General features: G+C 41.3%; 1 protein-coding gene across 2 annotated transcripts in view; it reads right to left on the reverse strand.

Annotated features, from left to right (window-relative positions):
- CLYBL (citramalyl-CoA lyase) overlaps positions 1 to 21,127 on the reverse strand; it is a 303,214-nt gene extending 282,087 nt beyond the window's left edge. For both annotated transcript variants that reach the window (XM_064275272.1, XM_064275271.1), the window contains exon 1: positions 21,061 to 21,127. In XM_064275272.1, coding sequence (XP_064131342.1) covers positions 21,061 to 21,119 — 59 coding nt within the window. In that variant the 5' untranslated portion in view covers positions 21,120 to 21,127. The remainder of the gene's footprint in view (positions 1 to 21,060) is intronic.
- Positions 21,128 to 21,361: the final 234 nt, after the last annotated feature.

Here is a 21,361-nt window from a genome sequence, read left to right on the forward strand (position 1 = left end):
CAGAACTGCCTCACAGGGTTTCCAAAACAGTAAATCTTTATGGGGCCCGACTGCCACATCTTTCTCCTGTGTTTATACACTAAACCAAAAAAACCAAACCCAGTGCTGTCGAGTCGATTCCGACTCATAGCAACCCTACAGGACAGAGCAGAACTGCCCCATAGAGTTTCCAAGGAGCACCTGGCGGATTCGAACTGCCGACCCTTTGGTTCGCAGCCATAGCACATAACCACTACACCACCACCACTAGCAATGAAAAATTCAAAAATGAAATTAAGAAAAGAATTCCAGTTGCAACAGCATCAGAAATAAAATAAAACATTTAGGACTAAATTTAACACAATAAGTGTAGACATGTACACTGAAAAGTGTAAAACATCACTGAAACAAATGAAAGACGTAAATAAACAGTAAGACGTCCTGTGTCCATGGACTGGAAACCTTAATATTGTTAAGATGACAGTACTCCCAATACAATCGCAATCAAATTTCCAGCTATCTTCCTAGCAGAAATTGACAAGCTGATCCTAAAATTCATTTCAAAATTCAAGAGATTGAATAGTTAAAACAATTTAGAAAAAAAAAAAAAAAAAGTTGGAGGACTCATACTTCCTGATTTAAAAACTATAGTAAATAGGACTGTGTGATACTGGCAAAAGGACTGGCATATAGATCAACAGAATGGAACTGATACAAATAAACCCATATACAGTTATAATTGATTTTCAACAAAGACTTCAAGAAAATTGAATAGGGAAAACAATAGTCTTTTTAGCAAATGGTACTGGAAAATTAGACATCTACATACAAAAGAATAGATTTTGGCCCACTATTTTTTTATGTCATATCTATAAAAATTAACTCAAAATGGATCAAAGGTTTAAGTGTAAGAGCTAAAACTATAAAAGCCTTAGACAAAAACAAGCAGGAAATCATTGTGACCCTGAATTAGGCAAGTTTCTTAGATATGACACCAAAAGCACAAGCAATCAAAGAAAAAAATTGGATAAATTGGACTTCATTGAAATTAAAAAAATTTATGTATTAAAGGACACTTTCAAAGGAATGAAAAGACAATCCAGAGAATGGCAGAAAATACTTGCAAATCATGTATCTGCTAAGGGTCTAGTACCCAGCATATGTAAAGGACACTTATACCTCAAGAATAAAAAGAAAATTCAATTTAAAAATGGGTGATGAATTTCGGTAGACATTTCTACAAAGAAGATATACAAATGGTCAATAAACACACGAGAAGATGCTCGGCATCATTAGCCATTAGGAAAATACAAATAGAAGCCACACTGAGATATCACTTCATACCCACCAGGATGGCTATAATGAAAAAGACAGACAATAACAAGTGTTGGTGAGGATGGGGAGGAACTGGAACCCTAATACATTTACCAGTGGGAATATAAAATAATGCAGCCACTCTGGAAAACACTTTGGCAGTTTCTCAAAACGAGAAATGTAGGATTACCATATGACTCGCAATTCCACTCCTAGAAATATGCCTACTTGAAATGAAAATCTACGTCCACACAAAAATTTGTATACAAATGGTCATAACAGCACTATTCACGATGACCAAAAGGTGGAACCAATCCAAATATCCAAAATAGCCAAGTCCAAAGAGACAGTAAATAGGTTAATGGTTGCCAGGGGCTAGAGGGGATCACATAAGAGTGGCTGCTAATGGGTACAGGGTTTTCTTTTGGGGTGATGAAATGTTCTAGAATTGGGTAGTATTGATGACTGTACAACATAGTGAATATAGCACAAACACTGAGTTGTACGCTTTAAAAGAGTGAAGTTTATGGTACAGTATTTAAAAAAACAACTCTAAGCAAACCAAGAATACAAGACAATTTCTTCAACCCAATAAAAGGGATCTACAAAAAAAAAAAAAACCACACAACAACTAACATTATAACTCCCCCCCCCCACTTAGATCAGGAACAAGACAAGAATATGCTTTCTCACCACTTCTGTTCAATCGTATTGGAGGTCCCAGACAGTGCCATCAAGCAAGAAAAAGAAATAAAAGATATGCAGATTTACAAGATAAAAAAAAAAAAAATGCTTAAATAGGGCAACAGCAATGTTATTATGTAAAAGAAGACAACATTAAAAAAATAAAGAGGGACTAGGAAATGCAGTCACAGATCTTCCATATGGAGAGGAAGACAAGGTGATACAAAGAAACAAAAGTTGGTTTAAATTTAGAAAAATAGGGGTAAATAATAAGGTAACCACAAAGGAGACAAACTATCCTACACATCAAAATAAAACACAAGAAAAAAACAGACTCAGCAGAAACAAAATTAACAACGAATATGAGGAAGGAACAATATATAATCTACTCAGCACATAAAATTAAGTAGGAAAAAAACTGTAAACAACACACACAAAAAAACATCAAAATGATAGCATTAAATTCGTACCTATCCATAATTACGCTGAATGTAAACGGACTAAATGCACCAATAAACAGACTGAGAGCAGCGGAATGGATTAAAAAACAAGATCCGTCTATATGCTGCCTACAAGAGACACATCTTAAACTTAGAGACACGAACAAACTAAAACTCAAAGGATGGAAAAAAATATATCACGCAAACAACAACCAAAAAAGAGCAGCAGTGGCAATATTAATTTCTGACAAAATAGACTTTAAAGTTAAATCCATCATAAAGAATAAGAAAGGACACTATATAATGACTAAAGGGACAATATACCAAGAAGATATAACCATATTAAATATTTATGCACCCAATGACAGGGCTGCAAGATACATAAAACAAACTCTATCAGCATTGAAAAGTGAGATAGACAGCTCCACAATAATAGTAGAAGACTCCAACACACCACTTTCAGTGAAGGACAGGACATCCAGAAAGGAGCTCAATAAAGACACGGAAGGTCTAAATGCCACAATCAACCAACTTGACCTCATAGACATATACAGAACACTCTACGCAACGGCAACCAAGTATACTTTCTTTTCTAGCACACATGGAACATTCTCTAGAATAGACCAAATATTAGATCATAAAGCAAGCCTTAGCAGAATCCAAAACACTGAAATATTACAAAGCATCTTCTCTGACCATAAGGCCATAAAAGCGGAAATCAATAACAGAATAAGCAGGGAAAAGAAATCAAACACTTGGAAACTGAACAATACCCTGCTCAAAAAAGACTGGATTATAGAAGACATTAGGATGGAATAAAGAAATTCATAGAATCCAATGAGAATGAAAACACTTCCTATCAGAACCTTTGGGACACAGTGAAAGCAGTGCTCAGAGGTCAATTTATATCAATAAATGCACACATACAAAAAGAAAAAAGGGCCAAAATCAAAGAATTATCCCTACAACTTAAACAAATACAAAGAGAACAACAAAAGAAATCCTCAGGTACCAGAAGAAAACAAATAATAAAAATTGGAGCAGATTTAAATGAAATAGAAAACAGAAAAACAATTGAACGAATTAACAAGACCAAAAGCTGGTTCTTTGAAAAAATCAACAAAATTGATAAACCATGGGCCAAACTGACAAAAGAAAAACAGGAGAGAAAGTAAATAACCTGAATAAGAAATGAGAGGAGTGATATTACAACAAACCCAACTGAAATTAAAAGAATCATATCAGATTACTATGAAAAATTGTACTCTCACAAATTTGAAAACCTAGAAGAAATGGATGAATTACTAGAAAAACACACTACCTACCTAAACTAACACAAACAGAGGTAGAACAACTAAACACACCCAGAACGAAAGAAGAGATTGAAAAGGTAATCAAAAAACTCCCAACCAAAAAAAAAAAAAAGTAGATTTAACAGTAAGAAGTATGAAAATGACATACTTGTCTATATTGAAAGTCCCAAGGCAACTACCAAAAGCTACCAGAACCAATAAGTGAGTTTAGGAAGCTTGGAAGATAAAAAGTCAATATACAAAAATCATCTACCTTTTTTATGTACTTGCAACATACAATTAAGTTTGAAATTGAAAAAATATAACATTTATTAAAATATATGAAACCCCAAGATTATCGCCCCAGACACCCTTTTAACTCAGTACTGAAGTCACTCCAGAGGTTTACCCTTCAGCCAAAGATTAGACAGACCCATAAAACAGACAACAATACACACAGCTCAACCAGGTATACAAGACTAAATGGGCATACCAGCCCAGGGGCAAGGACAAGAAGGCAGGAGGGGACAGCAAAGCTGGATGAATGGAAATGGGAAACCCAATGTGAAGAAGGGGTGAGTGTTGACACGTCACAGGGTTGGCAACCAATGCCACAAAACAATACGTATATTAATCGTTTAATGAGAAACTAATTTGCTCTGTAAACCTTCATCTAAATCACCAAAGAAAAAAAAAATACTTAGTGATAACTTTGACAAAAGATGTAGAAGACCTGTGCACTGAAAACCAGAAGACTGCTGACAGGCATTGAAGAAGAACTAAACAAATGGAAAGATATACCCTCACGGATTGGAAGATACAAAATTGTTAAAATGTCATTTCTCTCCAAATTGATTTATTGATTCAAAAATACAATCCCAGTCAAAATTGCCAAACTTTTTTTTTTTTTTGTAGAAATGGATAAGCTGATTTTAAACTTTATATGGAAATACAAGGACTTTCTGTGAAAAAACAGAGAATAAGTCCTATTTCAAGACTACTGTAATCAAGTGCGTGTAATACTGGCATAAACAGAAACATGTAGATGAATGGAACAAAACAGAAAGTCCAGAAAGAGACCCACACTTACATAGGCAATTCATTTTTTACAAAAGCGAAGAAAGGATAGTCTTTTCAACAAAGGGTTCGGAACAATTAGATAAGCTCATGTGAAAAAAGGAAATGTGACTCAGCTCACACCACATACAAAAATTATATTTATCATATGAATCACAGACCTAACTGTGAGAACTAAGAATATACTTCTAGAAGAAAATGTTCATGACCTTGTGTTAGTCAATAATTTCTGAAACAGGACACAAAAACATGAACTATAGAAGAAAAAGTAGTCAACAAATTTAACATTACAAAAATTAAAAAATGTTACCACTCAAAAGACAATGTTAGAGCCCCTGAGGGAGCAAGAGAGCAGTGGGATGCAGACCTCAAATTCTTGTAAAAAGACCAGACTTAATGGTCTGACTGAGACTAGAAGGACCCCAGAGGTCATGGTCCCCAGACCTTCTGTTAGCCCAAGACAGGAGCCATTCCCAAAGCCAACTCTCCAGACAGGGATTGGACTGGAATATGGGATAGAAAATGATACTACTGAAGAGTGAGCTTCTTGGATCAAGTAGACACATGAGACTATGTTGGCATCTTCTGTCTAGAGGGGAGTTGAGAGAGCAGAGGGGGTCAGAAGCTGGCCAAATGGACAAGAAAATAGAGAATCGAGGGAAGGAGTGTGCTATCTCATTAGGTGGAGAGCAATCAGGAGTATATAGCAAGGTGTGTATAAATTTTTATATGAAAGATTGATTTGATTTGTAAACTTTTACTGAAAGCACAATTAAAAAAAAAAAAAAAGACAATGTTAAATACTGATGTGGATTGAACTGCATTCCCCCAAAATATGTATTGAAGTCTTGGCCCCTGTCCCTGTGAATGTGATCCTGTCTGGAAATAGGGGTTTTCTTTTGTTACGTTAATGAGGCAATGCCAGAGTAGGGTGGGTCCTACCCTAATCACTTCTGAGTTATGCAAAGAGCAGAACAGACACAGGACACACACAAGGGGAAGACAGGCTCCATGTGAGGACCTGTCTATAAGCAAAGGAACGCCAAGGGCTGGTGGCAGACTCCAGACTAGGGGAGAGGTCCACACAAGTAAACAACATGGCCAAGATGCTGAAGTGGACTTTTAGCCTCCAAAACTATGAGAAAATAAATTCCTGTTCTTTAAAGCTACCTATTTGTAGTCTGGAGCCCTGGTAGGGCAGTGGTTAAGAGCTCCGCTGCTAACCAGAAGGTTAGCAGTTCAAATCCACCAGCCGCTCCTTGGAAACCCTATGGGGCAGTTCTGCTCTGTCCTATACGGTTGCAATGAGTCAGAATTGACAGCAACAGCAACAGGTGTTGTACGGGTTTTATTTGTAGTTATTCTTTGTTACGGAAGCAGTAGGTAACTAAGACAACTAGCATATAACCTAGAACACTCTCTCCTAGGTATCTACCCAAGAGAAGTTAAAACATTTTCATACAAATATGTTTACAAGACATTTTATAGGAATTTTAGTCATAATTGCCAAAACTGGAGACCAGTGAACAGATAAACACACTGTGGTGTATCTATACTACAAAATATTACTCAGCAATAAAAAGGAACATCCACTCAAAAAAACGTAATCAATGTCACTGAACTGTACATATATAAATTGCTATACTGGTATATGTTCTACTGTGTATATTCTCAACAACAACAAAAATAAATTATAAAAAAAAAAAAAAGGAATATCCATGCAATAACACAGTTGAATCTTAAATACATTTTGTCAGTAAAAGAAGCCAGATCCAAATGGCTACAAATTGTTTGATCCTATTTATATGACACCCTGCTAGAGGTAAGACTATAGGGAGGAAAACAGCCCAGTGGTGCCAGGCTTTTAGACAGAGACGTACTGTCTATGAAGAGGTAGCCTGGGGGAGCACTTGGAGATGGAAGAACTTTTGTGTATGAAAGTGTGGTGGTAGACACATAACTCTATGCATTTGTTAAAATCACAGAACCGGAGAAAAGTGTATTTTACTGACTGTAATTTTTTTTTTTTTAATCAACTAGGATGTGCAGGGAAAGGTAGAATGCAGACTGACAAATGACTCTAGCTGTATGACAAATGAACCACATAATCACACTTAAAAGGGTCGGGACAGAAAGGAGCTGACCTAAGTAACTTTAGAAAATGTGCATTTTTGACTGGATACTTTAAGATTAAAGATAGAAAGAACTGTACACAAATACAGTACTTTAGTTTCTAAATTCATTTCTCATATGGATATAGTTTAAAAATTCTAAAACTATTTGTGTACTAAAACTCATTGCCGTTGAGCTGATTGACTCATAGCAACCCTATAGGACATAGCAGAACTGCCCCATAGGGTTTCCAAGGAACAACTGGTGAAAACGAACTGCCCACCTTTTGGTTAGTGGCTGTAGCTCTTAAACACTGGGCCACCAGGGCTCCTTATTTGTATACTAGGGTTGAATAAATGAGTAAAAAATATTGTAGATAATGAGAACTAGGTTTCTCACTGTCTGAGAGAGAAGTTACAAGTAAGGATAGGAATAATGCCAGACTGGAGCCTGGAATGTTGGGTTGGAGTCACTGGTATTAATGGACTCAAGTTTTTGTTTAAACAGACAGACAGATAGAGATGTCTATGTATGCGTGAGTTAGTATGCATATATCTCCTAGCTCTATTAACTGAGAGAGGCTAGAAGTAGCAATGGGGAAACCTAGGGCCCAGACCTTGATTTCTAAATGCTGTTCTCCAAAAGGAACCCCTGGATGGTACAAATGGTTAGCATAGCTAAGCTACTAACCAAAAGGTTAGAGGTTTCACTTCACCCAGAGAAAGAAAGGCCTGGTGATCTACTTTGGAAAAATCAGCCTTTGAAAACCCTATGGACCAAAGGCCCTGAATAGCTCATGTCATGTTGAAAGAGAACAAAGTTGGAGGACTCACACTTCCTGATTCTAAACATATTATACAATTACAGTAATCAAAACAACCTGGTACTGTATAAAAATGGACATATATGCCAATGGAATAGAACTGAGAGTCCAGAAATAAACCCATACATCTCTGGTCAACTGATTTTTGCCAAGGGTGCTAAGTCCATTCGATGGGGAAAGAAGACTCTCTTCAACAAACAGTGTTGGGAAAACTGGACTTCCACATGCAGAAAATGAAACAGGATCTGTGTGTCACACCATACACAAAAACAAATTCAAAATCGATTAAAGACCTAAATGTGCAAACTAAAGCCATAAAATTCTTACAAGAAAATGTAGGGCAACACTGTCGGGCCTCGCATTTAACAATGGATTATCTAATATAATAACAAAAGCATAAATAGCAAAAGAAAAAAATAAATAAGTGGAACCCCATTAAAACTAAAAACTTCTGTTCATCAAAAGAATTTACCAAAAAAGTAAAAAGACAAGATACTGACTGGGAGAACATTTTCGGAAACCATACATCCAACATGAACTAATAACCAAAATATATGGAAAAATTTGACAAGTTAATAACAAAAAGACAAATAACCCAGTGGTAGAAAGGCAATGGACTTGAACAGACATTTCATCAAAGAGGATATTCAAATGCCCACCAAACACATGAAGAGATGTTCAATGTCATTAGCCTCAGAGAGATGTAAATCAAAACCACAATGAGATACCATTTCATTCCCGCTAGGATGGTTAGGATTTAAAAACAAAATAACAAATATTGGCGAGGAAATTGGAACTTTTATCTATTGCTGGTGGGAATCCAAAATGGTACACCCATTGTGGAAAACGGTAAGGCAATTCCTCAAAAACCTAAAAACAGAACTAACATATGACCCAGCAATTCCACTCCCAGGTACATGCCCAGAAGACTCGAAAGCAGAGACTCAAAAAGAGACTTGTACATTGGTGCCCTGTTCTTCATATAGTCCAGCTTCTCATATTATTTGCTCAGCATATAGACTGAATAGGTATGGTGAAAGAATACAACCCTGACGTACACCTTTCCTGACTTTAAACCAATCAGTATCCCTCTTGATGTATGTAAAGGTTCCTCACGAGCACAATTAAGTGTTCTGGAACTCTCATTCTTCGCAGTGTTATCCATAGTTTGTTATGATCCACACAGTCGAATGCCTTTGCATAGTCAACAAAACACAGGTAAACATCCTTCTGGTATTCTCTGCTTTCAGCCAGGATCCACCTGACATCAGCAATGATATCCCTGGTTCCACGTTCTCTTTTGAAACTGGCCTGAATTTCTGGCAGTTCCCTGTCGATATACTGCTGCAGCCGTTTTTGAATGATCTTCAGCAAAATTTTGCTTGCATGTGATAATGATATTGTTCTATTATTTCCACATTCTGTTGGATCACCTTTCTTGGGAATAGGCATAAATATGGATCTCTTCTAGTCAGTTGGCCAGGAAGCTGTCTTCCATATTTCTTGGCATAGATGAGTGAGCACCTCCAGCGCTGCATCCGTTTGTTGAAACATCTCAATTGATATTCCATCAATTCCTGGAGCCTTGTTTTTCGCCAATGCCTTCAGAGCAGCTTGGACTTCTTCCTTCAGTACCATCTGTTCCTGATCATATGCCACCTCTAGAAATGGTTGAATATCAACTAATTCTTTTTGGTATAATGACTCTGTGTATTCCTTCCATCTTCTTTTGATGCTTCCTGCATCGTTTAATATTTTCCCCATAGAATCCTTCACTATTGCAACTCGAGGCTTGAATTTTTTCTTTAGTTCTTTCAGCTTGAGAAACGCCGAGTATGTTCTTGCCTTTTGGTTTTCCATCTCCAGCTCTGTACGTCATTATAATACCTTAGTTTGTCTTCTCGAGACACCCTTTGAAATCTTCTATTCAGTTCTTTTACTTCATAAATTCTTCCTTTTGCTTTAGCTGCTTGACATTCGAGAGCAATTTTCAGGGTCTCCTCTGACATCCATCTTGGTCTTTTCTTTCTTTCCTGTCTTTTAATGACCTCTTGCTTTCTGCATGTATGATGTCCTTGATGTCATTCCATAACTCGTCTGGTCTGTGGTCACTAGTGTTCAGTGTGTCAAATCTATTCTTCAGATGGTCTCTAAATTCAGGTGGGATATACTCAAGGTCATATTTTGGCTTTCGTGGACTTGCTCTGATTTTCTCCAGTTTCAGCTTGAACTTGCATATGAGTAATTGATGGTCTGTTCCACAGTCGGCCCCTGGTCTTGTTCTGACTGATGATATTGAACTTTTCCATTGTCTCTTTCCACAGATGTAGTCAATTTGGTTTCTGTGCGTTCCATCTGGTGAGGTCCACGTGTATAGTCACCGTTTATGTTGGTGAAAGAAGGTATTTGCAATGAAGAAGTCGTTGGTCTTGCAAAATTCTATCATTCGATCTCTGGCATTGTTTCTATCACCAAGGCCATATTTTCCAACTACTGATCCTTCTTCTTTGTTTCCAATTTTCGCGTTCCAATCACCAGTAATTATCAACGCATCTTGATTGCATGTTTGATCAATTTCAGGCTGCAGCAGCTGATAAAAATCTTCTATTTCTTCATCTTTGACCCTAGCGGTTGGTGTGTAAATTTGAATAATAGTTGTATTAACTGGTCTTCCTTGTAGGCGTATGGATATTATCCTATCACTGACAGCGTTGTACTTCAGGATAGATCTTGAAACATGCTTTTTGACGATGAATGCAACACCATTCCTCTTCAAGTTGTCATTCCCAGCATTCCCAACCATATAGTCCGATTGAAAATGGCCAATACCAGTCATTTCAGCTCACTAATGCCTAGGATATCGATGTTTATGCATTTCATTTCATTTTTGATGATTTCCAATTTTTCTAGATTCATACTTCGTACATTCCAGGTTCCAATTATTAATGGATGTTTCCAGCTGTTTTTTCTCATTTTGAGTCATGCCACATCAGCAAATGAAAGTCCCGAAAGCTTTACTCCATCCACATCATTAAGGTCGACTCTACTTTGAGGAGGCAGCTCTTCCCCAGTCATCTTTTGAGTGCCTTCCAGCCTGGGGGCTCATCTTCCAGCACTATATCAGACAGTGTTCCGCTGCTATTCAAAAGGTTTTCACTGGCTAATACTTTTCAGAAGTAGACTGCCGGGTCCTTCTTCCTAGACCGTCTTAGTCTGGAAGCGCAGCTGAAATCTGTCCTCCACGGGTGACCCTGTTGGTATCTGAATACTGGTGCCATGGTTTCCAGCATCACAGCAACACACAAGCCCCCACAGTATGACAAACTCACAGACACGAGGGGGAATAAATATAAAGGCAACCGAATAAATAAGTGAAGATGCAACAATTCTTCCTTACAGAATAATTCAACTAATAAATGTAGAAGAGATGAGGGAAATATAAAATCACCATTAAAATATCACCATACTAATTCCTGCAGGAAAGAGCCACTGTTGTATGCTAAAATTAGTGGCTGAAAATTTAAGCAGAAAACAGGATATTTGCATAGTCTCAAAGTATCACTCTCAAAATATTTAGTCTTTAGAAAGGGAAAAGTACTAAGTTTAGAGCAGCTATCTAAGCTACATCTACTGGTCCCCCCATCCAGAGCAAAAGAGAATGAAAACAACGAAAGACACAAGGAAAATAGGAGTCCAAAAGAACTAATGTACCAATGAACCACAGTCTCCACCAGCCTAACCCCAGAAGAATTAGATGGTGCCCAGCTACCACCACTGACCACTCTGACAGGGATCACAATAGAAGGTCCCAGACAGAGCGGGAGAAAAATGTAGAACAAAATTCAAATTCACAAAAAAAGACCAGACTTACTGGTCTGACAGAGACTGGAGGAACCCTGGAGACTATGCCCCCCCAAACACACTGCTAACTCAGAACTGAAGACACTCCCGAACGCCACCTTTCAGCCAAAGATGAGACAGGCCTATAAAACAAACAGTAACACACGTGAGGAATGTGCTTCTTAGTTCAATCAAGTATACAAGACCAAATGGGTGACACCTGCCCAAAAGCAAAGATGAGAAGGCAGAAAGGGACAGGAAAACTGGACAAATGGACACAGAGAACCTGGGGTAGAAAGAGGAAGAATGCTGACATATTGCGGGGATTGCAACCAATGTCACAAAACAACTTGTGTTTAAGTTTTTGAATGAGAAACTAATTTGCACTGTAAACTTTTATCTAAGGCACAATAAAATAAATATTAAATTTACAGTGGAGAATCCTGGCAGATACCACCTTAGCCAAGTGGTCAGGTTTAATATCACAGTAATACATAGCAACATCATAACCACCACCCCATATGACGAACTGAGAAGGGCACACGCCCCCTGTGGTATCCTTTCCAGTAATGCAGAACCTCAGTCTGATCATGAGAAAACATTGGAAAAAACCAGGTTAAGGTGCATTCTACAAAATAATTGACCAATACTGGAAAAGGACACCATGCTTGGTAAAGTACACGGTCAGTGAAAAGAGGAAGACCCTTAACAAAATGGACTGACACAGTGGCTGCGACAATGGGCTAACACATAGCAACAACTGTGAGGATGGGGCAGGGCTGGGAAGTGTTTTGTTCTGTTGTTCATAACGTCAGTATGAGTCAGAACGGACTTGACAGCTCTTAACAGCAACAACTCTTCAAAAGTGTCAAAGTCACGAAAGAGAAGGAAAGAGTGAGGAACTCGTAAATTGGAGGAGTCTAAGAGATACAATGACTAAATGCAATGTGAGATCTTGGACTCTATCCTGGAACAGAAGAAGGACATTCAGTAGAAAACTGGTGAAATCTGTATAAGTTCTATACTTCAGTTAACAGTATTATAACAAGGTTACTTTCTTAGTATTAAATAAATTTCTTAGTTCTATGGTTTTATGTAAGATGCGAATGTAAAGGGAAGCTGGCCTTAGGGCTGCTCTCTGTACTATTTTTACAACTCATAAGTCTAAAATTATCTCCAAAAAAAATTTTTTTTAAAGGACACCACTAAGAAAATGAAAAGGCAAACCACAAACTTGAAGAAAATGTTTGCAAAGCATATATTCAACAAAGGACTTTTATCTAGAATATATAAAGAACTCTTGTTGTTGTTGTTGTTAGTTGCCACTGAAGTGACTGTGACTTCTGTGCGCAAAGTAGAGCTGTTCCATAGGGATTTCAAGTCTACGACCTTTTGGAATCAGATCACCAGGCCTGTATTCCCAGGCATCTATGGGTGGGTTTAAACTACCAACCTTTCGGCTAGTAGTTCAGCGCTTAACTGTTTGCACCACCCAGGGACTCCTTAAACTCAACACTAAAAAGACAAACCAGTCATTTTTAAAACGGAGGTGGCAAAGGATTTTAACAGATACTTCACCAAAGAAGATACATGGTGGCAAATAAGTTCATGAAAAGATGCTTAGTATCATTAGGCATAAGGGAAATGCAACTCAAACAACAATAAGATACTGCTACACAAGTAAGAATGAAGAACACCAAAGGCACAAGGTAACTATAAGCCTAAGAGACAGAAAGGACCACATAAACCCGAGACTACATCAGCCTGAGACCAGAAGAACTAGATGGTGCCTGGCCGTAGCTGATGACTGCCCTGACAGGGAAAACAACAAAGAACCCCTGAGGGGGCAGGAGAGCAGTGGGATGCAGACCCCAAGTTCTCATAAAAAGACCAGAATTAATGGTCAGACTGGGACTAGATGGACCCCAGAGGCCATGGTTCCCAGACCTTCTGTTAGCTCGAGACAGGACCATTCCCAAAGCCAACTCTTCAGACAGGGATTGGACTGGAATATGGGATGGAAAATGATACTGCTGAAGAATGAGCTTCTTGGATCAAGTGGACACATGAGACTATGTTGGCATCTCCTGTCTGGAGGGGAGATGAGAGGGCAGAGGGGGTCTGCAGCTGAACCGACATGAGGAGAGAGAGTGGAGGGAAGGAGTGTGCTATCTCATTAGGGGGAGAGCAATTAGGAGTGTATAGCAAGGTGTATGTAAGTTTTTGTATGAGAGACTGACCTGATTTGTAAACTTTCACTTAAAGCACAATAAAAATTAATTAAAAAAAAAAGATAAGGCTACAAAAATGGAAGGAGCCCTGGTGGTGTAATGGTTAAGAGCTTAGCTACTAACAGAGAAGTCAGCAGTTCAAACTCACAGCCACTCTGCAGGAGAAAAGACCCGGTGATGTGCTCCTGTAAAGACGACAGCCTAGGAAACCCCAGCAGGCAGTTCTACTCTGTCTTATCAGTCAGAATCAACTCGATGGCACACAATGACAACAACAACAAACGGAGCATACCAAGTGTCGGCAAGGATGTGGAGGAACTGAAGCTCTCATACACTACTGGTGGCAATGCAAAATGGGATACAGGCAGACACTTTGGAAAACAGTTTGATGGTTTCTTCTGAAGTTAAACATACACTCTTCATGTGACCTAGCAATTACACTCCTAGATATTTAGTGCAACGTGTCCAAACACGAATCTGAATGTTCACAGCAGCTTTATTCATAATAGCTAAAATCTGGGAACAACTAACACCCAACTCAAATCACCTGATGAATGGATTAAACCAACTGTGGTGGTATCTCCAAAGAGCCCTGGTGGTGCAGTGGTTAAAGCACTCTGCGGCGAACCGAAAGGTCGGTGGTTTGAACCCACCAGCAGCTCCGTGGGAGAAAGATGTGGCAGTCTGCTTCCATAAAGATTTACAGCCTTGGAAACCCTATGGGGCAGTTCTACTCTGTCCTGTAGGGTCACTATGAGTCGGAATTGACTTGACGGCAGTAGGTGGCATATTCATACAAGGAATACTTCTCACCAACAGAAAAGGAATGAACTACTGATACCTACAACACGGATGAATCTCAAAATCATTATGCCACGTGAAAGAAGCCGGACACAAAAAACCACACACTGTACCATTCCACTTATTAAAAATCCTAGGAATGGCAAAATGATAGTGAAAGTCAGTGACAACCAGGAAACAGCGACTGCAGCAATGGTATGCCTGGGCTGCCATATACAGGTCAGTGTATAATGACGCACGAGAGTCCATTAATCAGGGTGCGAGTGTTTACACCATCCAGCAAATGCTACAAATGAGGTCTCCCCACAACTGCTTCCCCCAGAGAACCAGCTGTCACACAGTGACACATCACTAAGTGGGGGAGGAAAGGATTAACTGCAAAGTGACTCATATGAGGAAGCTTGGGGTGAAGGAAATGTTCTACAGCCATCATTCTGGTGGTGGTTACGTGACTAAATATTTGTCAAAACTCACTGAACACTGAAAATCAGTCAATATTACTATATGTAAATTAAGCCAACCATGCCCCCTAAAAAAAATCCTACAGTGAAAGTCAAGACTACTTAATACAAACACACATTAAAATTTCAAGAACCAGTTGTTGCCTTTCTGTTGAACAGAGAAGTAGATAATAACAGAAACAAAGACAAGTTTATCTGTGTCTGTAAGTCTGTATCTCAAAAGTTAACTTTATCCCTGTACTTCTTGCTTTGAACGTTTTCATATACCAACATGCTCAGGTTTTTCACATCTAGACAAGATCTGTTCCATAACTCAAAAGTCATATATACTCATTCTCTAATAAATCTACTCACCAAGGATTTCTGATGGTAACAGTACATACAGCAGCTACGGGCTGGTAATAACACACCACTGGCTGAGATTCACACCCTTTAGCCAAAGACATCAAGCCAATCAGAGAACTGACACGTTCAACTGTGAATAAGCAAAAGAAATGCTTGTTCCAGTTCCCAAGGCCCGGCAGTCATAATATCCCTTACTTTAAAAAGGCACAACCACATAGATGTTGATGTTATCTGAAGTACGGGTCTCTAATAAATACAGCTGGGGTGAAAGGGACGCGGGTCAGAAGGAAAAGTGTATATAATGTAAGCATATTAGGTAAATGGGGTGTTCAGAAAATAATTCTGGAATTTCATTCATTCAGCAATAACTTATTGAGAGGGTAGAGCCCTGGTGGTGCAGTGTTTAAGAGCTTGGCTGCTAACCAAAAGGTCGACAGTTTGAATCCACCAGCTGCTCCCTGGAAACCCTATGGGGCAGTTCTACTCTGTCCTATAGGGTCGCTATGAATCAGAATTGACTTAATGGCAAGGTGTTTTTTTTTTTTTTCACTCTGTGCCAGGAACCCCTAGGTGGTGCCAACAGTTAGGCGCTCGACTACTAGATGAAAGGTCAGTGGTTTGAACCCACCCAGAGGCATCTTAGAAGACAGTTCTGTCTCAGGGAATATCTAGGTCAACTGGTATATAACACAGTTTATAAAGACAATGTTTTATATCCTACTTTGGTGAGTAGCATCTGGGGTCTTAAAAGCTTACGAGCTGGCATCTAAGATACAACTATTGGTCTCTTTCCATCTAGAGCAGCGGAGAGTGAAGACAACCAAAGACACAAGGAAGCAATTAGTCCAAATGACTAACTGACCACAGGAACCACAGCCTCCACTAGCCTGAGACCAGAAAAACTAGATGGTGCCTGGCTACCACTACTGACCACTCTGACCAGGACCACAGTAGAAGGTCCCAGTTAGAGTAGGGAAAAAATGTAGAACAAAATTCAAATTCATAAAAAAAATCCCGGATTTACTGCTCTGAGAGAGACTGGAGGAGTCCCCAAGACGCCCTTCTAACTTGGAACTGAAGCCATTCCCGGAGATCACCATTCAGCCAAGTAACAGACCGGGCTATAAAATAAATAATAACACCAGTGAGGAAAGTATTCCTTAGAATGATCATCTATATGAGACCAAAAGGGCAACATCTGCCCAGAAGCAAATATGAGAAGGCAGGAAAACTGGATGAATGGAAATGGGGAATTTAGGGAGGCAACGGGGAGAGTGCTGACGCACCGTGGGGATTGCAACCAATGTCACAGGACAATTCACATATAAACTACTGAATGGGAAACTGATTTGTAAATCTTCATCTAAAGCACAATTAAAAAAAAATTAAGAAGACAACAGGCCTGGCAATCTGCTTCCAAAAGGCCACAGCCTTGAAAACCCTGTGGAGCAGTGTTCTACTCTGCACACATGGGGTCCCCATGACTTGGATTTGACTTACTAGGCACTGGGGATGCAGCACTGAACAAAACAGATGAAAATCCCTGCCTCATGGTGAGTATATTTTGTGGTAGGAGACAGACGATAAATAAGGTAAACAAGTAAAATATGTGAAATGAGAATAAGTGCTGAGGAGAAAAATAAAATAGGTGTGAGGAGTCAGTCCTTCAGACAAGCCAGACGGATATGGTTTCCTCTCCCAGCTGGCTTCTTCAGGCCTCAGAACAAACCACCACGCCTACTGAGGCCTGATGCTTGTTAAACCCACTGCCATTGAGTCGAATCCTGATTCACGGCGACCCTATAGGACAGAGCAGAACTGCCTCGTGGGGTTTCGACGGCTATAAATCTTAACCGCAGCAGACTGCCACATCTCTCCTGAGGAGTGGCTGGTGGGTTGGAACTGCAGACGTTCTGGTTGGCAGGTGAACGCTTAACCACTGCACTACAGGGCTCCTCGTTAGCAGGGCTAAAAAGATACAGTTCTGGGCTAATCACACCCACCCCACCACCCCCACCAAGAAGTCAGGGGGCATGACGCAATAGGATGTCTGTTAGCAGGGTTAAATTAAAAAGATACACCCAGTCACTTAGCCCAAATGTCATAAGCATACAGTCCACCTAGGGGACCCACCTGGTCACGGGAAGACCAGCAGCAGGTAGGGCCTCATTTAAGCCCTTCACCCACAACACAAAGTGGGGTGTGCAAGGAAGAATCATTACCTGTCCAGACAGCTTTTGGGGGGACTGCTCATTACAGAGGAGCCCTGGCGGCGTAGTGGTTAAGAGCTTGGCTGCCAATCAAAAGCTGGGCAGTTTGAATGACCAGTGGCTTCTTCGAAATCCTACAGGGCAGTCCTACTCTGTCCTATAGGGTCACTGAGTCAGGAGTGAGTCGAGGCAATTGGGCTCATTACGGAATGTTTCCGGTTGTATGCTGTCTGATTCTTGTAAAGTAATAAAAGTTACTTTCCATGTGCTAACGTGCGTTCAGGCTCTGATCAGAAGGATGTGATATTTATGGAGCAATTTGTATTAGTTATTGGTGCCCTTTTTCTATTGGCCTCCTGGCTACCTCGAAATTGGGCACAGCCTGTGTGCACCACACAGATCTGGAGTGTCGTCTTGTACAGGAAAGGAGGAATCCTGGTGATGTGTGTGTTGGGACAGGAGGAGCTCCAGTTTTAAATCAGAGGTCAGGGAAGGCCTCGTTGAGAAAGAGACACTTGAATAAAGACTTGGAAGAGGTGACGGAACAGCCATGAGGCTATCTAGGGAAAAGCATACCATGCACAGGGAAGTCGTACAAATGACCAGAGGTGGGAGTGAATATGCAAGGTCTGAGAAAAGGAGGCCAAGTTGTTGGAATATTTCCAAATCAATTCTTCACCAAAGAGTAAGTCAACTTTCAGGAGGGAGGTGCCAAAGAGCCTTACTATGCCTGGCACATGGTGGGTAACAGCTGTGGCTGCAGTGGGCAGGAAAAGCTCTCCCTCCAAGAAGCCACAACCTAAGGCACTGCCTCTCTCTGAGCAGAGGCCACGGGGCAAGAGGGACTCAAGACTATCATGGCTGGAGACAAGGTAGGCAGGAAAGCTGTAGAGAGAGCACTGCAACAGGAGCAAATTGTAGAGGATTGCAAGGAGAGGTCAGGAAAGGTCCCCACCTACCGTCCATGGTGGATTGATAAACACCACCATGATAAATGAAGAAGAAACTGAAGTTGTCAAGGATTTCATTCTACTTGGATCAACAATCAACGCCCACGGAAGTAGCAGTCCAAAAATCAAATGACATACTGCACTGGGCAAATCTGCTACAAAAGACCTCTTCTAAAGTTTTAAAAAGCAAAGGTCTCACTTTGATGATTAAGGTGCACCTCAACCAAGTCATGGTCTTTTCAATTACCTCATATACATAAGAAAGCTGGACAATTAAAAAGGAAGACAGAAGAAAAACTGATGCATTTGAATTGTGGTGTTGGCGAAGAATACTAAATACACCGTGGACCGCCAGAAGAATGAACAGATCAGTCTTAGAAGAAATACAATCACAACGCTCCTGAGAAGTGAGTATGGTGAGACTGTGGCTCACTTTGGACACATTATCAGGAAAGACCTATTGCTAGAAAAGATCATCACGGCTGGTAAAGTAGAGGGTCAGCGAAAAGGAGGGAAACCCCTCATGAGGTAGATTGATACAATAGCCACAATGAACTCAAACACACCAACAATCATGAAGGTGGTACAGGACTGGACAACTTTTGTTCTAAGGTTGCCTTGACTCGGCACCAACTTGACAGCAACTGACAACAACATTAGCAACGGTGCTGATACTCCACACAGAAGGAAAAGCCACCAGAAGCTATCCACCAATCTGAAGCTACAGAAGTACAAACCAACTGGGTTAGAAATTAAGGTAACTCTAAGCAGACCTTCCCAAGCTGACACTCAGCTCCTTTACTTCTCCCAGCCTCCGTGTTCTGAAGGGGCCACAACCTGTACTGATATAACGCCTGGTGTAGGCTCCTTGCAGCCCTGGTGGCACAGTGGTTAAGAGCTACAGCTGCTAGCCAAAAGGTCACCAGTTCAAATCCACCAGCCACTCCTTGGAAATTCTTTCTCTCCTATAGGGCCACTATGAGTTGGAATCAACTTGATGGCAACAGGTTTGGTTTGGTTTTTCCGTAGGTTCCACGAAACCCCATTGCTGAAAATCTGCTGCCTGTGGTCTTGGTGAACTGTGGAGGTGTGCTGACCATGAGCCAGAGTCCTAAGGTAGGTGAGAAGCATTGTGAGCTGAGGCCCGCGTGTGTTAGGGGTGGGTGACTGTGTGTGGTTACTGGACACATTATTGAACGGCCCACAGAAGCAGGCCCCCTACAGGTCAGAAAAGGAACATCCTGGAAGTGTCTGGGTACACAGCCCTGGCTGCTCCTCCAGGCCTGGATCTAGGAAACAGGAAGATGGGCTGCATAAGACCCGGTGGGTACTGGCACAGGGCACTGGTGAGTCAAAAAGCACAGAGCAAGCAGATGTTAAAAGTTCTGGACCAGGAGCCATAGACTTGGTTTCTAAACACCATATCCGGTCATTCAGCTTTGAGAGTCACTAAACTTCTCTGAGCCTGTTTCCTCATCTGGCAAATGGTGAGTGCTAGACCAGCAGTTCTCAAAGTGCGCTCCAAGGACATGGGGTGGAGGGGTGGGTGTCCGTCCCCCGAGACCCTTTGAAAAGGTCTGGGGAAATCTCCTTTATCAGCATTTATGTGAGCCCCGAATTTCTTTGTATATTTCCCCAAAAAAAGTGCCAATAGGAGAATCCAGCTGTCTTCTATTAAGACAAAAAGATTTTTAAAAATGTAAAAAGATACCTCTCACTAAATATTTTTATTTTGGAAAATACAGTTACGTTTCATTAAAAATATGTTCGTTAAAATGTAATGGGTTTAATTTTTAAATGAATAAAAATTTTTCTAAGTTTGTTTTAATTTCTCACACCACGAACAATAGATAAAAAACAAAAGCTCTTTGGGGTCTTCAATTTCTAGTAGTGTATAGGGGTCGCTATGAGTCGGAATCGACTCGACAGCAGTGGGTTTGGTTTTTTTTTATTTTCGATAGGGGTCCCGGGACCAAAAAAGTTTGGCAACTGCTATGCTAAACAAACCAGTGGAGCGGGTTCTTGCTAGCTTCTTCAACCTGGGGCCGTTTCTTCCATAGAGTACCCACCAAACCCAACCCCACTGCCCGAGGTGGACTGCGACTCACAGGGACCCCACAGGACAGAGAGGAAACGCCCCATAGGTTTCCAAGGCTGACTGCCACTCTCTCCAGCAGAAGGGCAGGGGGTTCGAACCGCCGACCTTCCGGCTGGCAAATAGAGTGCTCCAACACTGCGCCACCAGGGCTCCTTTACAAAGTATCACGCGCACGTTAAGGTTTACATTTGTGGGGAGACCCTAGTTTTGTTTTGGGGGCTGGACGGCACTAGGGTTAAGAGTACAGTTTACGCCGGCTAGTATTTTCTACTCATTTTCTGCAGGGGCCCTCCCGGATGCAGTATGAGCGGCCTCGCGGGGTGTGGGTGGCCGAGCAGGGCCGGCCCGGCACGCGGAGACCAGCCGGCGGGGTGCCCGCGGGGAACTGGGGACCCGAACTCACAGCCTCGGCAGCACCGCCTCCACTCCGCGCGCCGCCCTCCGCAGCAGACGCAGCGCCATCTTCCCCGTGTGCGCGCCCCGCCCCCGTCACGCCCTCGACACGCCCCCGGCACGCCCAGAGCCCGCTTCTCTCCGCCCCACCTTCCCCCACCGACCGCACGATCACATCACCTGCCACGCCCCGCCCCGTCCTGTCGGCCGCGTGTCTGGCCGCGCCACGCCCCCTCCGGCGGCGCCTCGCCCCTCCGACCACGCCTCGCCCCTCGGCCCGCCCTTCTGGCTCCGCCCCACTCCCCCGTGCC

Source organism: Loxodonta africana, chromosome 23 (assembly GCF_030014295.1).
Source record: "Loxodonta africana isolate mLoxAfr1 chromosome 23, mLoxAfr1.hap2, whole genome shotgun sequence".
NCBI classification, from domain to species: domain Eukaryota; kingdom Metazoa; phylum Chordata; class Mammalia; order Proboscidea; family Elephantidae; genus Loxodonta; species Loxodonta africana.